The 13,265-nt window shown below is 46.0% G+C and overlaps 1 protein-coding gene across 2 annotated transcripts in view; it reads left to right on the forward strand.

Moving 5' to 3' along the window:
• Nucleotides 1-13,265, forward strand: part of slc22a15 (solute carrier family 22 member 15) — an 83,402-nt gene that overhangs the window by 23,827 nt on the left and 46,310 nt on the right. For both annotated transcript variants that reach the window (XM_038822336.1, XM_038822337.1), the window contains exons 3-5: nucleotides 3,559-3,691; nucleotides 6,105-6,269; nucleotides 7,535-7,664. In XM_038822336.1, the coding sequence (XP_038678264.1) occupies nucleotides 3,559-3,691; nucleotides 6,105-6,269; nucleotides 7,535-7,664 (428 nt within the window). The remainder of the gene's footprint in view (nucleotides 1-3,558; nucleotides 3,692-6,104; nucleotides 6,270-7,534; nucleotides 7,665-13,265) is intronic.

A 13,265-nucleotide genomic window follows, 5' to 3' on the forward strand; every position in this document is an offset into this window, starting at 1 on the left:
TAGAATTCCCAGCAGATTGAAAGACCGTAAATGTAACACCTCTATTCAGGAAAGAAGGAAGTCAGAAAGCTGGAAGCTATAGGCCTGTTCACCTAACTCCTGTCACTGAGAAAATGGTGCAATCCATTGCGAAGGAAGTAATTTATTTAAGGACATAATGTCAACATAGTTTGAGAAAAGGGAAATTATGTTTGAGAAATTAATTTGAGTTCTTTGAGGATGTAATGAGCATCTTAAATGAAGAGGAATTTGTAACATGGTATATTTGGATTTCCAACAGGCATTTGATAAGGTGACACTTGAAAGGTTACTGCATAAGATAAGAGCTCATGATGTTGAGGATGATGTAGCAGTGATAGAGGATTGGCTTACAAACAAGAAACAGAGTCATGATCAGTGGTTCATTTTCAAGTTGACAAAACAGTGACTCGAGGAGTGCCACAGGGACCAGTGCTGACAGCTCTGTTAAAGATTAGTAGAGTAAGGAGAAATAATCATGACTCAGAAAATCAAGGTGTAGAATCAATTTGGGTAAAGTTAAGAAATAGGAGGAGGAAAAATATCACTGGTGCGAGCAGTTAATTAGACCTCTAATGGTAGCTACACTTAAATCAAGGAATAATGGGGGATTGTAAGAAAGGGGCTGCAATAATTTTGGGTAATCGTAATCTTGCAGATTAGACAAATTAAATTGGCAAACGTAGTCTGGAGGATGAGTTCAGAGATTGTATTTGGGACAGTTTCTGAGAACAATATGTTCTGTAATTAACCAGGAAACAGACTGTTTTATATCTGGTAATGTATAATGATTAATTAATGATCTTGTAGTAAAGAATCCATGGTGCCGATACAAAGTTAGGGAGTAAAGCAAGTTGTGAGGAGGATACAATGACACTGAAAAGGAACATTGGATATATGGGTTGTGCCAGGGCCACTGAGCTCCTGACCCCATTGCAGCCTTTGTCCAAACATGGAGGAAGAGCTGAAGTCAAGAGGTGGGAGTGACTACCCTTGACATCAAATCAACTTTTGACCCAGTGTGGCATTAAGAAACCAGAGCAAAACTGGAGTCATTGGGAATCGGGGTTGAGACTGTTGGAGGTCAATCATCACAGTCCCAGGACAGAACTGCAGGTATTCCTCAGGGTAGTGTCCTGGGCTAAACCATTTTCAGCTGTTTTATCAGTGACCTTTCTACATAAGGTCAGAAGTAGGGATGTTCACTGATGATTACACAATGTTCAGCACCATTTGCGCCTCCTTGGATAATGAAGCAGTCCACATGCAAATGCAGCAAACCTGGATAATATCCAATCTTGGGCTGATTAGTGGCAAGTAACATTCACGCCACGCAACTGCCAGGCAATAACCTTCTCCAACAAGAGAAAATCCAAACATCGCTTCTTAAAATTCAATGGCAATACCATCAATGAATTCCCCACTATCAAAATCCTGGGGTTACCACTGACCAGAAACTGAACTGGACTAGCCATTTAAATACTGTGGCTACTAGAGCAGATCAGAGACTGGGAATTCTGTGGGGAGTAACTCGCCTCCTGACTCCTCAAAGCCCATCCATCGTCTCCAAACACAAGCCAGGTGTGCGATGGAATACTCTCCCGTGCCTAGTTTGATGTAGTTCCAACACTCTGGAAGCTTGGCATTATCCAGGACAAAACTGTCTGCTTGATTGGCACCCTACGCACCACATTTGACATTCACTCCCTCCACCACTGACGCATAGTGCAGCAGTGTGTCCCATCTACAAGATGCACTACAGCAACACCCCAAGGCTCCTTAGGCAGCACCTTGCAAACCCACAACCTCGACCACCTGGAAGGACAGGAGTAGCAGATAACACCACCTGGAAGCTCCCCTCCAAGTAATTTACCACCCTGATTTGGAAATATACCACCGTTCCTGCACTGCAACTGGGTCAAAATCCTGAAACTCCATCCCTAACGGTCAATTCCCATATAGCCTCTGACGACCAGGTCCCATGGGTGAATAATAAAAAAAGTTTGATTATGTGAATGTGCAAAAATCTGGCAGCCGGAGTATACTATACAGAAAAATGTGAGGTTCACTTTAATGGTAAGAATAGTGAACACAAGTGAAAAAGAGTAAATAGAGAGTGCAGAATGTTGCTGTTCAGAGCGATCTGGCTATTCTCGTGTACAGGTGGTTCCAGACCACAGACTGGTGGGCAGGATAAGAGAATTACAGCTGTGGGGTGCAGATGTTCTGTAGCTTCGCTGATTACTGGTCAAGTCAGCATCATCTGTCCCAAGCTTTCAAACTAATGTTTAAGTTTTTACACAGTGGGTAAGTGATACCTCAGTTGTATAAATCGCTAATTAGATTACATTAGAATGGTGTGTTCAGTTCTGGGATATATTAGCCTTGAAGAGAGTGCAGTCCAGAATGAAATGAGAGCTTGGAGAGAAGATAATGAGGAAGTTGCATGGACAATGGTTCCATTTCTTTGAGTACAGAAGATTAAGGGGTATTCTAATTGAGGTGCTTAAGTTTGTAAAATTTGATATTGCAGAGGCAGGTACAGTTTCCTTTAATGGGGACACAAGAAGGAGGAAGCACAATCTAAATTAGCTAACATTTTATCACAAAGGGGGTGGAAATCTTGAACTCCATTTTCCAAAAGGCTGTGACAATTAAAACTTCTAAGACTGGGGTTAATAGCTTTGTGTTGCATTAAACGTATTGAAAGATATTGTGCCAAAGCACATAAAATAAGTTGAGATGCAAATCAGCCGTAGTCTAATTGAATGATATGCCCTTGAGGCTGAATGTTCCCATGTTCCTAAAGAATAGTTAATCCTTTTACTGCGGAATGCCAGTGGTGGCATTGATGCTTTTCCAATAGCTCAGGCTCTGCAGAACTGTGCAGGTAAAAGGCCAGTGAGCGATTGCCGCTGTGTGCTCTGCATTTTGTGATGTATAGACCCATTACCTTTTTAAAAAATATAGAGTGACAATTTTTTTTCCCAATTAAGGGACAATTTTAGAATGGTCAATCCACCTACCCTGCAGACCTTTAGATTGTGGGGGTGAGACCCACGCAGACATGGGGAGAATGTGCAAACTCCACATGAACAGTGACCCGGGGTGGGGATCGAACCTGGTACACCCATTACCTAATGGGATGGACAATGAAGTGGGTGCTGCCCTCGTTGCGTGTGCCTTTGGGGTATTACAATTGGAGCGGTGTTGAATGTGTGAGCTGCAGTGTCTTCCCATTTGGCACCCAGATGTGGCTGAGGCAACAGAAGCCCACTCCAACTCGGTGTTTCAGGCCTCCTAAGCAAAATGGGTGCATGGGGCTGTCCGACTCTACCTAACAACGTTCTAGGATTTTCCTGGCTACTTTACATTTCTGGTGGGATAGGCTCGCCTTCGATGTGTTCTTTCGTTAATATTTCCTCCCCCACCCCCTGTTACAATCCCCTTTGGAGAAACGATGGAATGAGTGAATTCAATTGCTATTGAAATGTTTACTTTCAAGAAGAATAACTTGCAGCTCTTTTCTTATATTAACAGTGGTACTTAATCAGGCAAGAAGCGTACAAAGTGAACTTGGCTGGATCCTTGTTCTTCGTAGGACTGCTCATTGGTAACGTCTTGTTTGGACCTTTGTCTGATAGATTTGGCAGGAAACCAATCTTCCTTACAGGTAAAGGTTAATGAACCTGTTCCAATAATTTAATTTATATCCATACTGGAGTGTAAAAAGGAGATTTTTTGTTCCTCTGTACATTTCCATCAGTTTAATTAAATGTAAAGGACTGCAATTTCATGAACAGCTTGCATTTATAAAATGCCTTTAACATAAAACATCCCAAAGCACTTTACAGGAGTGTTATTAATCAATATTTGACAGATTCAGATAAGGAGATCTTGGCTCAGATCACCAAGAGCGTTGTCAAAGAGGGAGGTATAAAGCACAATTTAAAAGGAGTCGAGAGAGAGACTGAGAAATTTAGGAAGAGATTTCCAGCGTTTGGAGTCTTGGAAGTTGAAGGCACAACCACCAGTGGTGGAGTGATGAAAATCTGGGATCCTCCAGGCCTGAATCAGAGGAGCGCAGATATCTGGCAGGATTGTAGGATCAGGGGAGGTTACAAAAATAGGGAGTGGGTGAGACCAGGGATGAATTTGAACTTCAGGATAATTTTATAACCGTGTTTAACTGGGACCTAATGTAAGGTGTTGAGTAAAGAGGTGATGGATAAACACAGAGTTGCCAACTAGCACGGATTTTCCGCGAAAGGAGAGCTGATTGGCAAGCCGCCTCCCGAAATGCTTCATTTGGTTTCCTTGGCGACAGGGCCCCGTGCAGAGGCCTCGCCCCCCTCCCCCTCTGCCCCGCACACTAACAGTGCATGCGCGTCAGGTGATCCTGACCGTCACGCGGTCTCGCACATGAGGAATTGAGGTACGTGTATTGGTTTCCTTGGTGACAGGGCCCCGGGCAGAGGTCCCTCCCCTCTCATCTCCGCCCCGCACATTATACAGTGCATGAGTGTCATATGATTCTTCGCGCGGTCTTGCATCAAGGTGCCTGTACATGTATGTGAAAGCATCACAGTGTGCCGCAAATTTCTTTCCTTTTCTTCTTCTCCAAATACTTGTGCCAAAAGTATTTTCCCCTCTTTCTCCTTTGTGATTCAGTGAATTTCTTCGTGAAATATAGCCCGTGGCTTTATTTTGATAAAACACAGCAACTAAATTATCCATTTTCTTACTTGTCAATAAATCCAAAGTTAGATTTAGCCTGATAGCGTTCACCCCCTTCCTCCACATCCTGACTGTCTTCTTCCCCCTCCCTCACCACCCCAATAGTGTTCACCCCCTCCCTCACCACTGTGTGTTCAACCCCGTCCCTCACCACCCCCACAGTGTTGACTCCTTCCCTCACCATTCAACCCCCTCACTCACCACCCCCTCAGTGTTGATTCCCTCTCTCACCAACGTGACCGTGTTCACTCCCCTCCCTCACCGCCCCAGCATTGTTCTTGTTTTCACCCCTTCCTTCACCCAACCAACATTGTTCACTGTGCTCTCACTAGTCACCAGTGTTCAACCCCTCTTCCGTCAAAATATGCCCCATCTCTCATCCACCTTAAGTGTTCACGCCTCCCTCACCTTGAGTGTTCGCTCCCTCACCACCCCGAAAGTATTCACCCTGCGGTGTTGGAGAGTTTTGACACTTCAGCTGATTTACTCATTTGAAGCTGCGCTTTGCTGGTTTTATATCTACTATGAAAAGGTCTAAATTAATCTATGTAAAAATTGACACAGAGAGCTGAAGTTTGCGAGGTTCTGGCCATCTGATTCTCCTGTCGTAATCACAGAGCAGTCTGCGCATGGTGGAACTGGAATCGGAACTTCAAACTTCAGCCTAACTACTACAGGATTTGCGTACATCGGAACTTTCTCGGGGGTCCCAAAGTACATTAGCAATGCAAGTTTGGTTGGAGGCCACTCCCCATATCGGAGGATTTGGGCCTTAGTCTCTTCATAAAAATCAGCCTTTCTGCTATGAAAGTTGTGAGAAAGTTTAGATCATAACAGAAGGACTGAATTATGTAACCGTCTTTTATATCAGAGATTTGCATATATAATTGTTACTTAAATGACATCTTAGTCCTTATTAATTTTGCAAAAAAGTTTGCGCAGTTCCTTAGTTGAAGAGCTGGAGCCCTGGCCCACTCTCTAATTTGCAGTTTTATCAACTGAAAGTGCAGAACACACTTTCAAGTGGATTGAGTGATATGGGCAATGTTGAATTAATTATAACCAGTGCTTCCTTCACAAGAAGTCAGGACTGGGTGACAATTGTTGCTCGATCCCTTCTCTGCTGCCCATCACCCAGTTGAGCTACTCTATGTCCAAGTCTCGGTTGCGCCATTCTGCTCTCAGTGGGCACACATTGGTAAACAATGTACGGAGCGCAGGCCAGTATAAGTGTCTACAGCTGGAATGGAAATTGGACTGGCTGCGTAACAATGGGCCCCTTTGATCCTGAAATGGTGTGGTCTCTTTTAAGAAATATTTCAAACAATCTTTCTTTTTATTTCTTTCAGGCTTGTTCTTTGATGTGGTGTTTGGATTTATGACCGCAGTCGCTCCAAACTATGAAGTCTTTGCTGCAAGCCGACTCCTTGTCGGGCTTGTGAATGGCGGAATGGCCCTGGTGGCTTTTGTACTGACCCAGGAGTTTGTGGGAAAATCCTATTGGGCTTTGACAGGTGAGTGTCTTTTCAGCACAGTCTATACCTTTATTGTTTAGCTTCTGGCCGTCTTCTTTCAGTTGCACGATTAGAGCAGTTGTTCTGTCTCTCTGATAGTGTTTTAACCTTGTAGTTTCATTTTTTCTCCTTTGTAAAGTGCCCAGAGTGTTATTGTCCCTGTAGCAGCTGATGTGAAAAGACTTGCAATGCTACAGTTGGGCATTCTGATCATTTTGTTTTTCTCTGAACATGTGGGGAACACACTGGGATTTACTTGTAGATGGAGAATTTGCTTTATCAGCATGTCCCAGGTTGTATGTGGTTTTTGAAGATTGAATACTGTTGATTTTAGATCTTAATAAATGGGGTTGGAGAATGCAGAACCAGATAGCTCACGATAAGCTCATGATAAGCTCACGATAAGCTCATGATAAGCTCATGATAAGTCTATCTTACATTTATTGAGAAGGTTTATTTAATAGCAATGTTATAAATGGTAGAAGCTATGTTTGATTGATTATTCACACATTGAAAGTGGCCAAAAGGCTTTGTATGGACTTAATATTGGAGAAGAATTGCAAATGGATAAATGTGTAAAATTAATTGAAGGCGGAAGGTCAGGTTGAGAAATTTGGTAAAAAGCATACAGGGGCCGAGACTTTATAAAATAGATGCAAAGAGTATCAAAGCAAGCAAGTTAAGATGAACCTTAATAAAACCGTGTTTCGGCCTCAAATGGAGTATTGTGTCCAAACCTGCACATGATGTGATAGCTTTACAGATCATGCTGAAAATAATTTTGAGAACAGTTCCAAGATGAGGGACTTCCGATACCTCGATAAATTGGAGCAGCTGAGGTTGTTCGCCTTAGAGATGAGGAGTTCTGATAGAGGTGTTTAAAATCATGAGGGAACAAGACAGAGAAGTTAGAGATAAATTGTTCCGTTTGGCAGAGGGCTTGAGAACCAGCATACACTGACTGTTGATTCTTTCGCCAATTATCTTCAGCGACATGAAAACATTCTTAATATGCAGCGAGTGTTTAAGATCTTGGAATGGATTTCCTAAGAGTGTGGTGGAGGCAGATTCAATTGTGGCTTTCAAAAGAGACTTGGATAAGCACTTGAAGGGAATTAAATTGTAAGGCAAAGGGGACTGTGTGGAAGAGTGGCATTTCCTGTGTTGCTCTTGCAGAGAACTGGCCCATGATGGTCCAAATGGACGACTCCTGTGTCATAACCACTTTGATATTCTTCATATTCTAAATTCTGTTTTTTATGCAGGGTCGCTCACCAATTTAGTGTTTGCAATTGGAATTGCTGCTTTCTCTGTTATCGGCTATTACATCAGAGATTGGCGTACGCTTGCTGCTGTAGCCAATTGTCCTGGAGTGGTGTTTTTCCTTCTTTTCATGTAAGTTCTTATTTAAATGCTAAATCTGAGAAACCGTCCTTCGCGGAACAGATCCTTTATTTCCACCACTCCTCGCACCTCCAATCCCCAAAACCGCTCGCATCCATCCTCCCAGGCTTAAACCCATGGTTCCCTCAATTTGGCATCAACTTCGACCCTGCTCCCAATTTGAAGTGCTGCCAAAACTGTCTTGATATTTTCAGCATGGCCACCACCACGGGACTCCCCAAATACCTCCCTGGGGCAAATGGCAACGCCTGCAATCCCTCCTGAAATTGCAACCCCTTTACAAAAACCTGCCTTCATCTTCACCCACAAAGCCTCCGTCTCCCTAATCCACCGCTGCACCTTCTCAGTGTTCGTCCCCCCCGAAGAAGATGGCACAAAACACACTTTTCCCCAAATTTAACTTGTAGCCGGAGAAATCCCTAAATTGCCCAAACAGTCCCACCCCCACCCCACCCCACCCCCACCCAAAGTGAGGTGATCCACCTAAGAGTAGAAGATTGCCAATCTGTAGATGATAAAAATGTGGTGGGGTTATTGATTACATACTTATAAGATCAGATGTGAACCATTTAATCCCTCCAGCTGCTGCACCATTCAATTAGAGCATGGCTGACTTTATAAAATTACATAGAATTCCAACTGGTCTGTGGTGGTGTTGATATTTCATATGAGCTGCATTGTAACTTTTGTGCGAAGAAGTGTTTCTTGACATAACCCCTAAACAGCTTGCTCTCATTTTTTTTTTTTTAAATTTAGAGTACCAATTCTCTTTTTTCCCCAATTTAAGGGCAATTTAGCATGGCCAATCCACCTGCCCTGCACATGCTTTTGGGTTGTGAGGGTGACACCCACACAAATATAGCTTGCTCTAATTTTAAGATGATGCCCCTTCTGAACTCTACCAGAGAAAATAGTTTATTTCTACCTTATCAAATCCCTTAATCATCCTCAATACCACAGTTAACCCCTGAATCTTCGATGCTCAAGAGAATATAATCCTGGTCTTTGCCCTCCTAATTTAATCCCCATATAATTATAGTGGATCTATGGCACCCTCTCCAAGACCACCCTATCCTTCTTGTGGTGCAGTGCTGAGAACCTGAAAGCATTTTGTCTCAATGGAGATCCAGAGCTTTCCTGAAGCAAATTACCATTTATTTCTCTCTCGTCTTTCTTTCTATATATTTAACCCCCCCATCTTATCCACCTTTCCTTACCCTTTATGCAACCGGCCCCAGTCGCATGCCACTTGTATCCCTAGATATCTAAAATTGTCCCCCACTAACCTAGGTGGTAGTTCCCACAGCCGACCCATCTGACCTCTTTTCTGGACTACAAACATCTTGCTCTTTGTCATATTCAGCTTGTATCCCGAAAACCGGCCAAATTCCCCCAGAATTGCCATGATCTCCCTCATCCCTGCCCCTGAATCTGCTACATATAAGAGCAGGTTGTCCGCATACAGCGAAACCCAATGTTTCACCCCCCCTCTAACCAGCCCCTTCCAACCCCTTGAAGCTCTCAGAGCAATTGCCAGCGCCTCTATAGATTGGCCATGCTAAATTACCCTTTCTCCCCTTTGCTTCCCCCTTCCCCTCCCCCCACATCTACATCTGACACAGTTTACCCTCTGATGTTAGTTTCTCTGCTGTTCGGCCTTTCACAACTTTTGTTCTCTCTGGGTACTGCCATTAGCACTCTTTCCCCGTAGTTTCTTATAGATTTCGTAGAATTTACAGTGCAGAAGGAGGCCATTCGGCCCATCGGGTCTGCACCGGCTCCTGGAAAGAGCACCCTACCCAAGGTTAACACCTCCACCCTATCCCTATAACCCAGTAACCCCACCCAACACTAAGGCAAATTTTTGACACTAAGGGCAATTTATCATGGCGAATCCACCTAACCTGGACATCTTTGGACTGTGGGAGGAAACCGGAGGAAACCCACGCACACACTGGGAGGATGTGCAGACTCCGCACAGACAGTGACCCAAGCCGGAATCGAACCTGGGACCCTGGAGCTGTGAAGCGATTGTGCTATTCACAATGCTACCGTGCTGCCCTACCTGTGGCTATTCTGTGGCTATTAGCCCCCCGTTTCCCTGGGTTTCTGTGGCTCTGACACATCTTTCATTCTCACTCCACAGTATAAATATTTCCCACTTACTCTGTCTTTTAGCTTTGGCAAAGAGTCATCTGGACTTGAAACATTCGCTCTTTTCTCTCCCTACAGATGCTGCCAAACCTGCTGAGATTTTCCAGCATTTTCTCTTTGGTTTCTAATTTTAAGATTATGCGCCATTGTTCTTGACTCCCCATACCAGCTCAAAGGAGAATGTGTAGAGGCTGAAAGGGGAAATATTCTTAATGAATACTTTGCTGTTTTCACAAAGGCCGTTGCAACACCAGGGGCATGTGTTCAGGTGCTGTGTCAGTCACAGTAATTGCAGCTGGTGTCTTACATTTGTAACTAGACAGACCTCCTAAATTATGTTTTTTTAAAAACAATTTTAATGAGGTATTTTTGGCATTACAAGCAACAACAGTATAAAAATAATGTACAAAGAACAATAATCATAGTGCAAACACCGACACCCGTCCCTCCAAGGCCCGCCTATTTAACCCCTACTCTATGCCCCCCCGCTGACGATTAATTCTCCGCAAAGAAGTCGATGAATGGTTGCCACGCCCTAACACTGACCCTCTCAAGGCAAACTTAATCTTCTCCAGGCCGAGAAAGCTCGCCATGTCGCTTAACCAGACCTCCAACTTCGGAAGCTCTGAGTCCCTCCAAGCTAATAATATCCGTCTCCGAGCTACCAGCGAGGCAAAGGCCAGAACATATGCCTCTTTCTCCTCCTGGGCTCCCGGATCTTCCGACACCCCAAAAATCCCCACCCCTGGACTCATTCCCATCCTTGTCTTCAATACTCTGGATATGATGTCTGCAAACCCCTGCCAGTATCCCCTAAGTTTTGGACACTCCCAGAACATGTGGACATGGTTCGCTGCTCCACCCGCACATTTTCCACACCTGTCTTCCACCCCAAAGAGTCTGCTCATCCAGGCCGGTGTCATGTGGGCCCGATGTACCACCTTGAATTGGATCAAGCGAAGGGTTGCGCATGTGGCGGTTGCGTTGACTCTGCTCAACGTGTCCGCCCATAGGCCATCCTCCATCTCTTTCCCCCCCCCCCCAGTTCCACCTCCCACTTACGCTTCAGCTCCTTGACCTGTATCTCCTCAACTCCCATTAGTTCCTTGTAGATGTCCGAGATTCTCCCCTCCCCCACCCATCCCCTATACCCTATCCTGGATCCCCTTTAGTGGCAGGAGTGGGAAGGATGATACCTGCCTGCGCAGAAAGTCCCGCACCTGTAAATATCTGAAGTAATTCCCTGTTGCCAACCCAAACTTCTCCTCCAGCGCCCTCAAGCTAGGGAAGCTCCCTTTCAGGAACAGGTCCCCCATCCTCTCAATTCCCGCCCATTGCTATTCCCGAAACCCCCCATCCAAGCTCCCCGGAGCAAACCGGTGGTTGTCACATATTGGGGACCCAACCGATGCACCCACTGTCCCAACGTACCTCCTCCACTGACCTCAAATTCGCAGGGCCACCACCACTACGGGACTGGTGGAATATCTCGCTGGAGGGAAAGGCAGAGGTGCCGTTATCAACGCCCCCAAGCTGCTTCCATCCGCTCCCAAAGCGACCCCATCCCCACCACCCACTTCCTTATCATAGCAATATTGGCTGCCCAGTAATAATTACTGAAGTTTGGCAGGGCAAGCCCCCCCTCCACCCAATTCCACTTGAGCATCACCTTCTTCACCCGTGGGGACTTACCCGCCCAGACAAAGCCCAAAATAATTTTGTTAATCCTCTTAAAAAAGGACCGTGAGATGAAAATCGGAAGACATTGGAACACAAATAGAAATCTCGGTAGGACCGTCATCTTAACCGTCTGCACTCTCCCAGCCAGCGACAGCGGTAGCGCATCCCATGTCCGGAACTCGCCCCTTATCTACTCGACCAACCGGGACAAGTTCAATTTGTGCAACCGGCCCCAGTCGCGCGCCACCTGTATCCCTAGATATCTAAAATTGTCCCCCACTAACCTAAACGGTAGCTCCCCCAACCAACCTTCCTGACCTCTTGCCTGGACTACAAACATCTCGCTCTATGTCATATTCAGTTTGTATCCCAAAAACCGGCCAAATTCCCCCAGAATCGCCATGATCTCCCTCATCCCTACCCCTGGATCTGCTACTATAAGAGCAAGCCGTCCACATACAGCGAGACCCTATGTTCCACCCCGCCCCCCTAACCAGCCCCTTCCAACCCCTTGAAGCTCTCAGAGCAATTGCTAGCGGCTCTATGGCTAACACAAACAGCAGTGGGGAGAGGGGATATCCCTGTCTTGTCCGCCGGTGCAGCCTAAAATAGTCCGAGGTTGTCCTGTTCGTCCTTACGATAGCCTCCGGGGCCTGGTACAGCAGCCTAACCCAATTGATAAAGCCCCTACCGAACCCAAATCGTCCCAACACCTCCCAGAGATAGTCCCACTCCACCCGGTTGAACGCCTTCTCCGCATCCATGGCCACAACTACCTCAACCTCCTTGCTGTCCGGGGGCATCATAATCACGTTGAGCAGCCTTCCTATATTGGCCACCAACTGCCTACCCTGTCAAATCCGGTTTGATCCTCCATAATCACATCCGGCACACAATCTTCAATCCTGGAGGCCAAAACTTTGCCAGCAGTTTAGCGTCCACATTCAGCAGTGAGATTGGCCTGTTAGACCCACATAGCTCCGGGTTCTTGTCCCGCTTCAATATTAACAAAATGATAGCCTGTGACATCGTCGGGGGAAGCACCCCTCTATCCCTCGCCTCGTTAAAAACTTTGACCTAGTATCCCCGAGGATTTCTTGTAGGATTCCACCGGGTACCCATCTGGCCCCGGGGCTTCACCCGACTGCATTGCCTTCAAGTCGTAAGCTATTTCTTCGGCCCTGATCGGAGCCCCCAACCCATCCACCAGCTCCCTGCCCACCCTTGGGAAGGTCAGCCCGTCTAAAAAGTGTCTCATCCACTCGGGCCCCATGGGGGGTTACGAGCGATAAGAGTCCGCTGTAGAAGTCCCTGAATGCCCTGTTTACCCAGCCGAGTCCCCTACCAGGTTCCCATCCCCATCAACCACCTTTTCTATTCCCCTAGCCGCCTCCCTCTTCCTAAGCTGACCTTCTCCCCATGTTCGGAAAAGGTCCCCCTCGCCTTTCTAAACTGCTCCACTGCCTTGCCTGTAGACAACACTCCGAACTCAGCCTGCAGCCTCCGACGTTCCCTTAACAGTTCCAGCCCTTGGTTGCCGCATACCTCCTATCTATCTGTAGAATCTCCTTAACCAGTCGGTCCGTCTCTGCCCTATCCGTTCTGTCCCTTTGAGCTCGGATTGAAATCAGCTCCCCTCTCACCACTGCCTTCACCGCCTCCCAGACCACCGCTGCTGAGACTTCTCCTGTGTCGTTGACCTGCAGGTAGTTCTGCATGCACTTCCTTACTCTCTCGCACACCGCCTCGTCCGCCAAC

This window comes from Scyliorhinus canicula, chromosome 16, assembly GCF_902713615.1.
Source record: "Scyliorhinus canicula chromosome 16, sScyCan1.1, whole genome shotgun sequence".
Classification (NCBI taxonomy): Eukaryota; Metazoa; Chordata; class Chondrichthyes; order Carcharhiniformes; family Scyliorhinidae; genus Scyliorhinus; species Scyliorhinus canicula.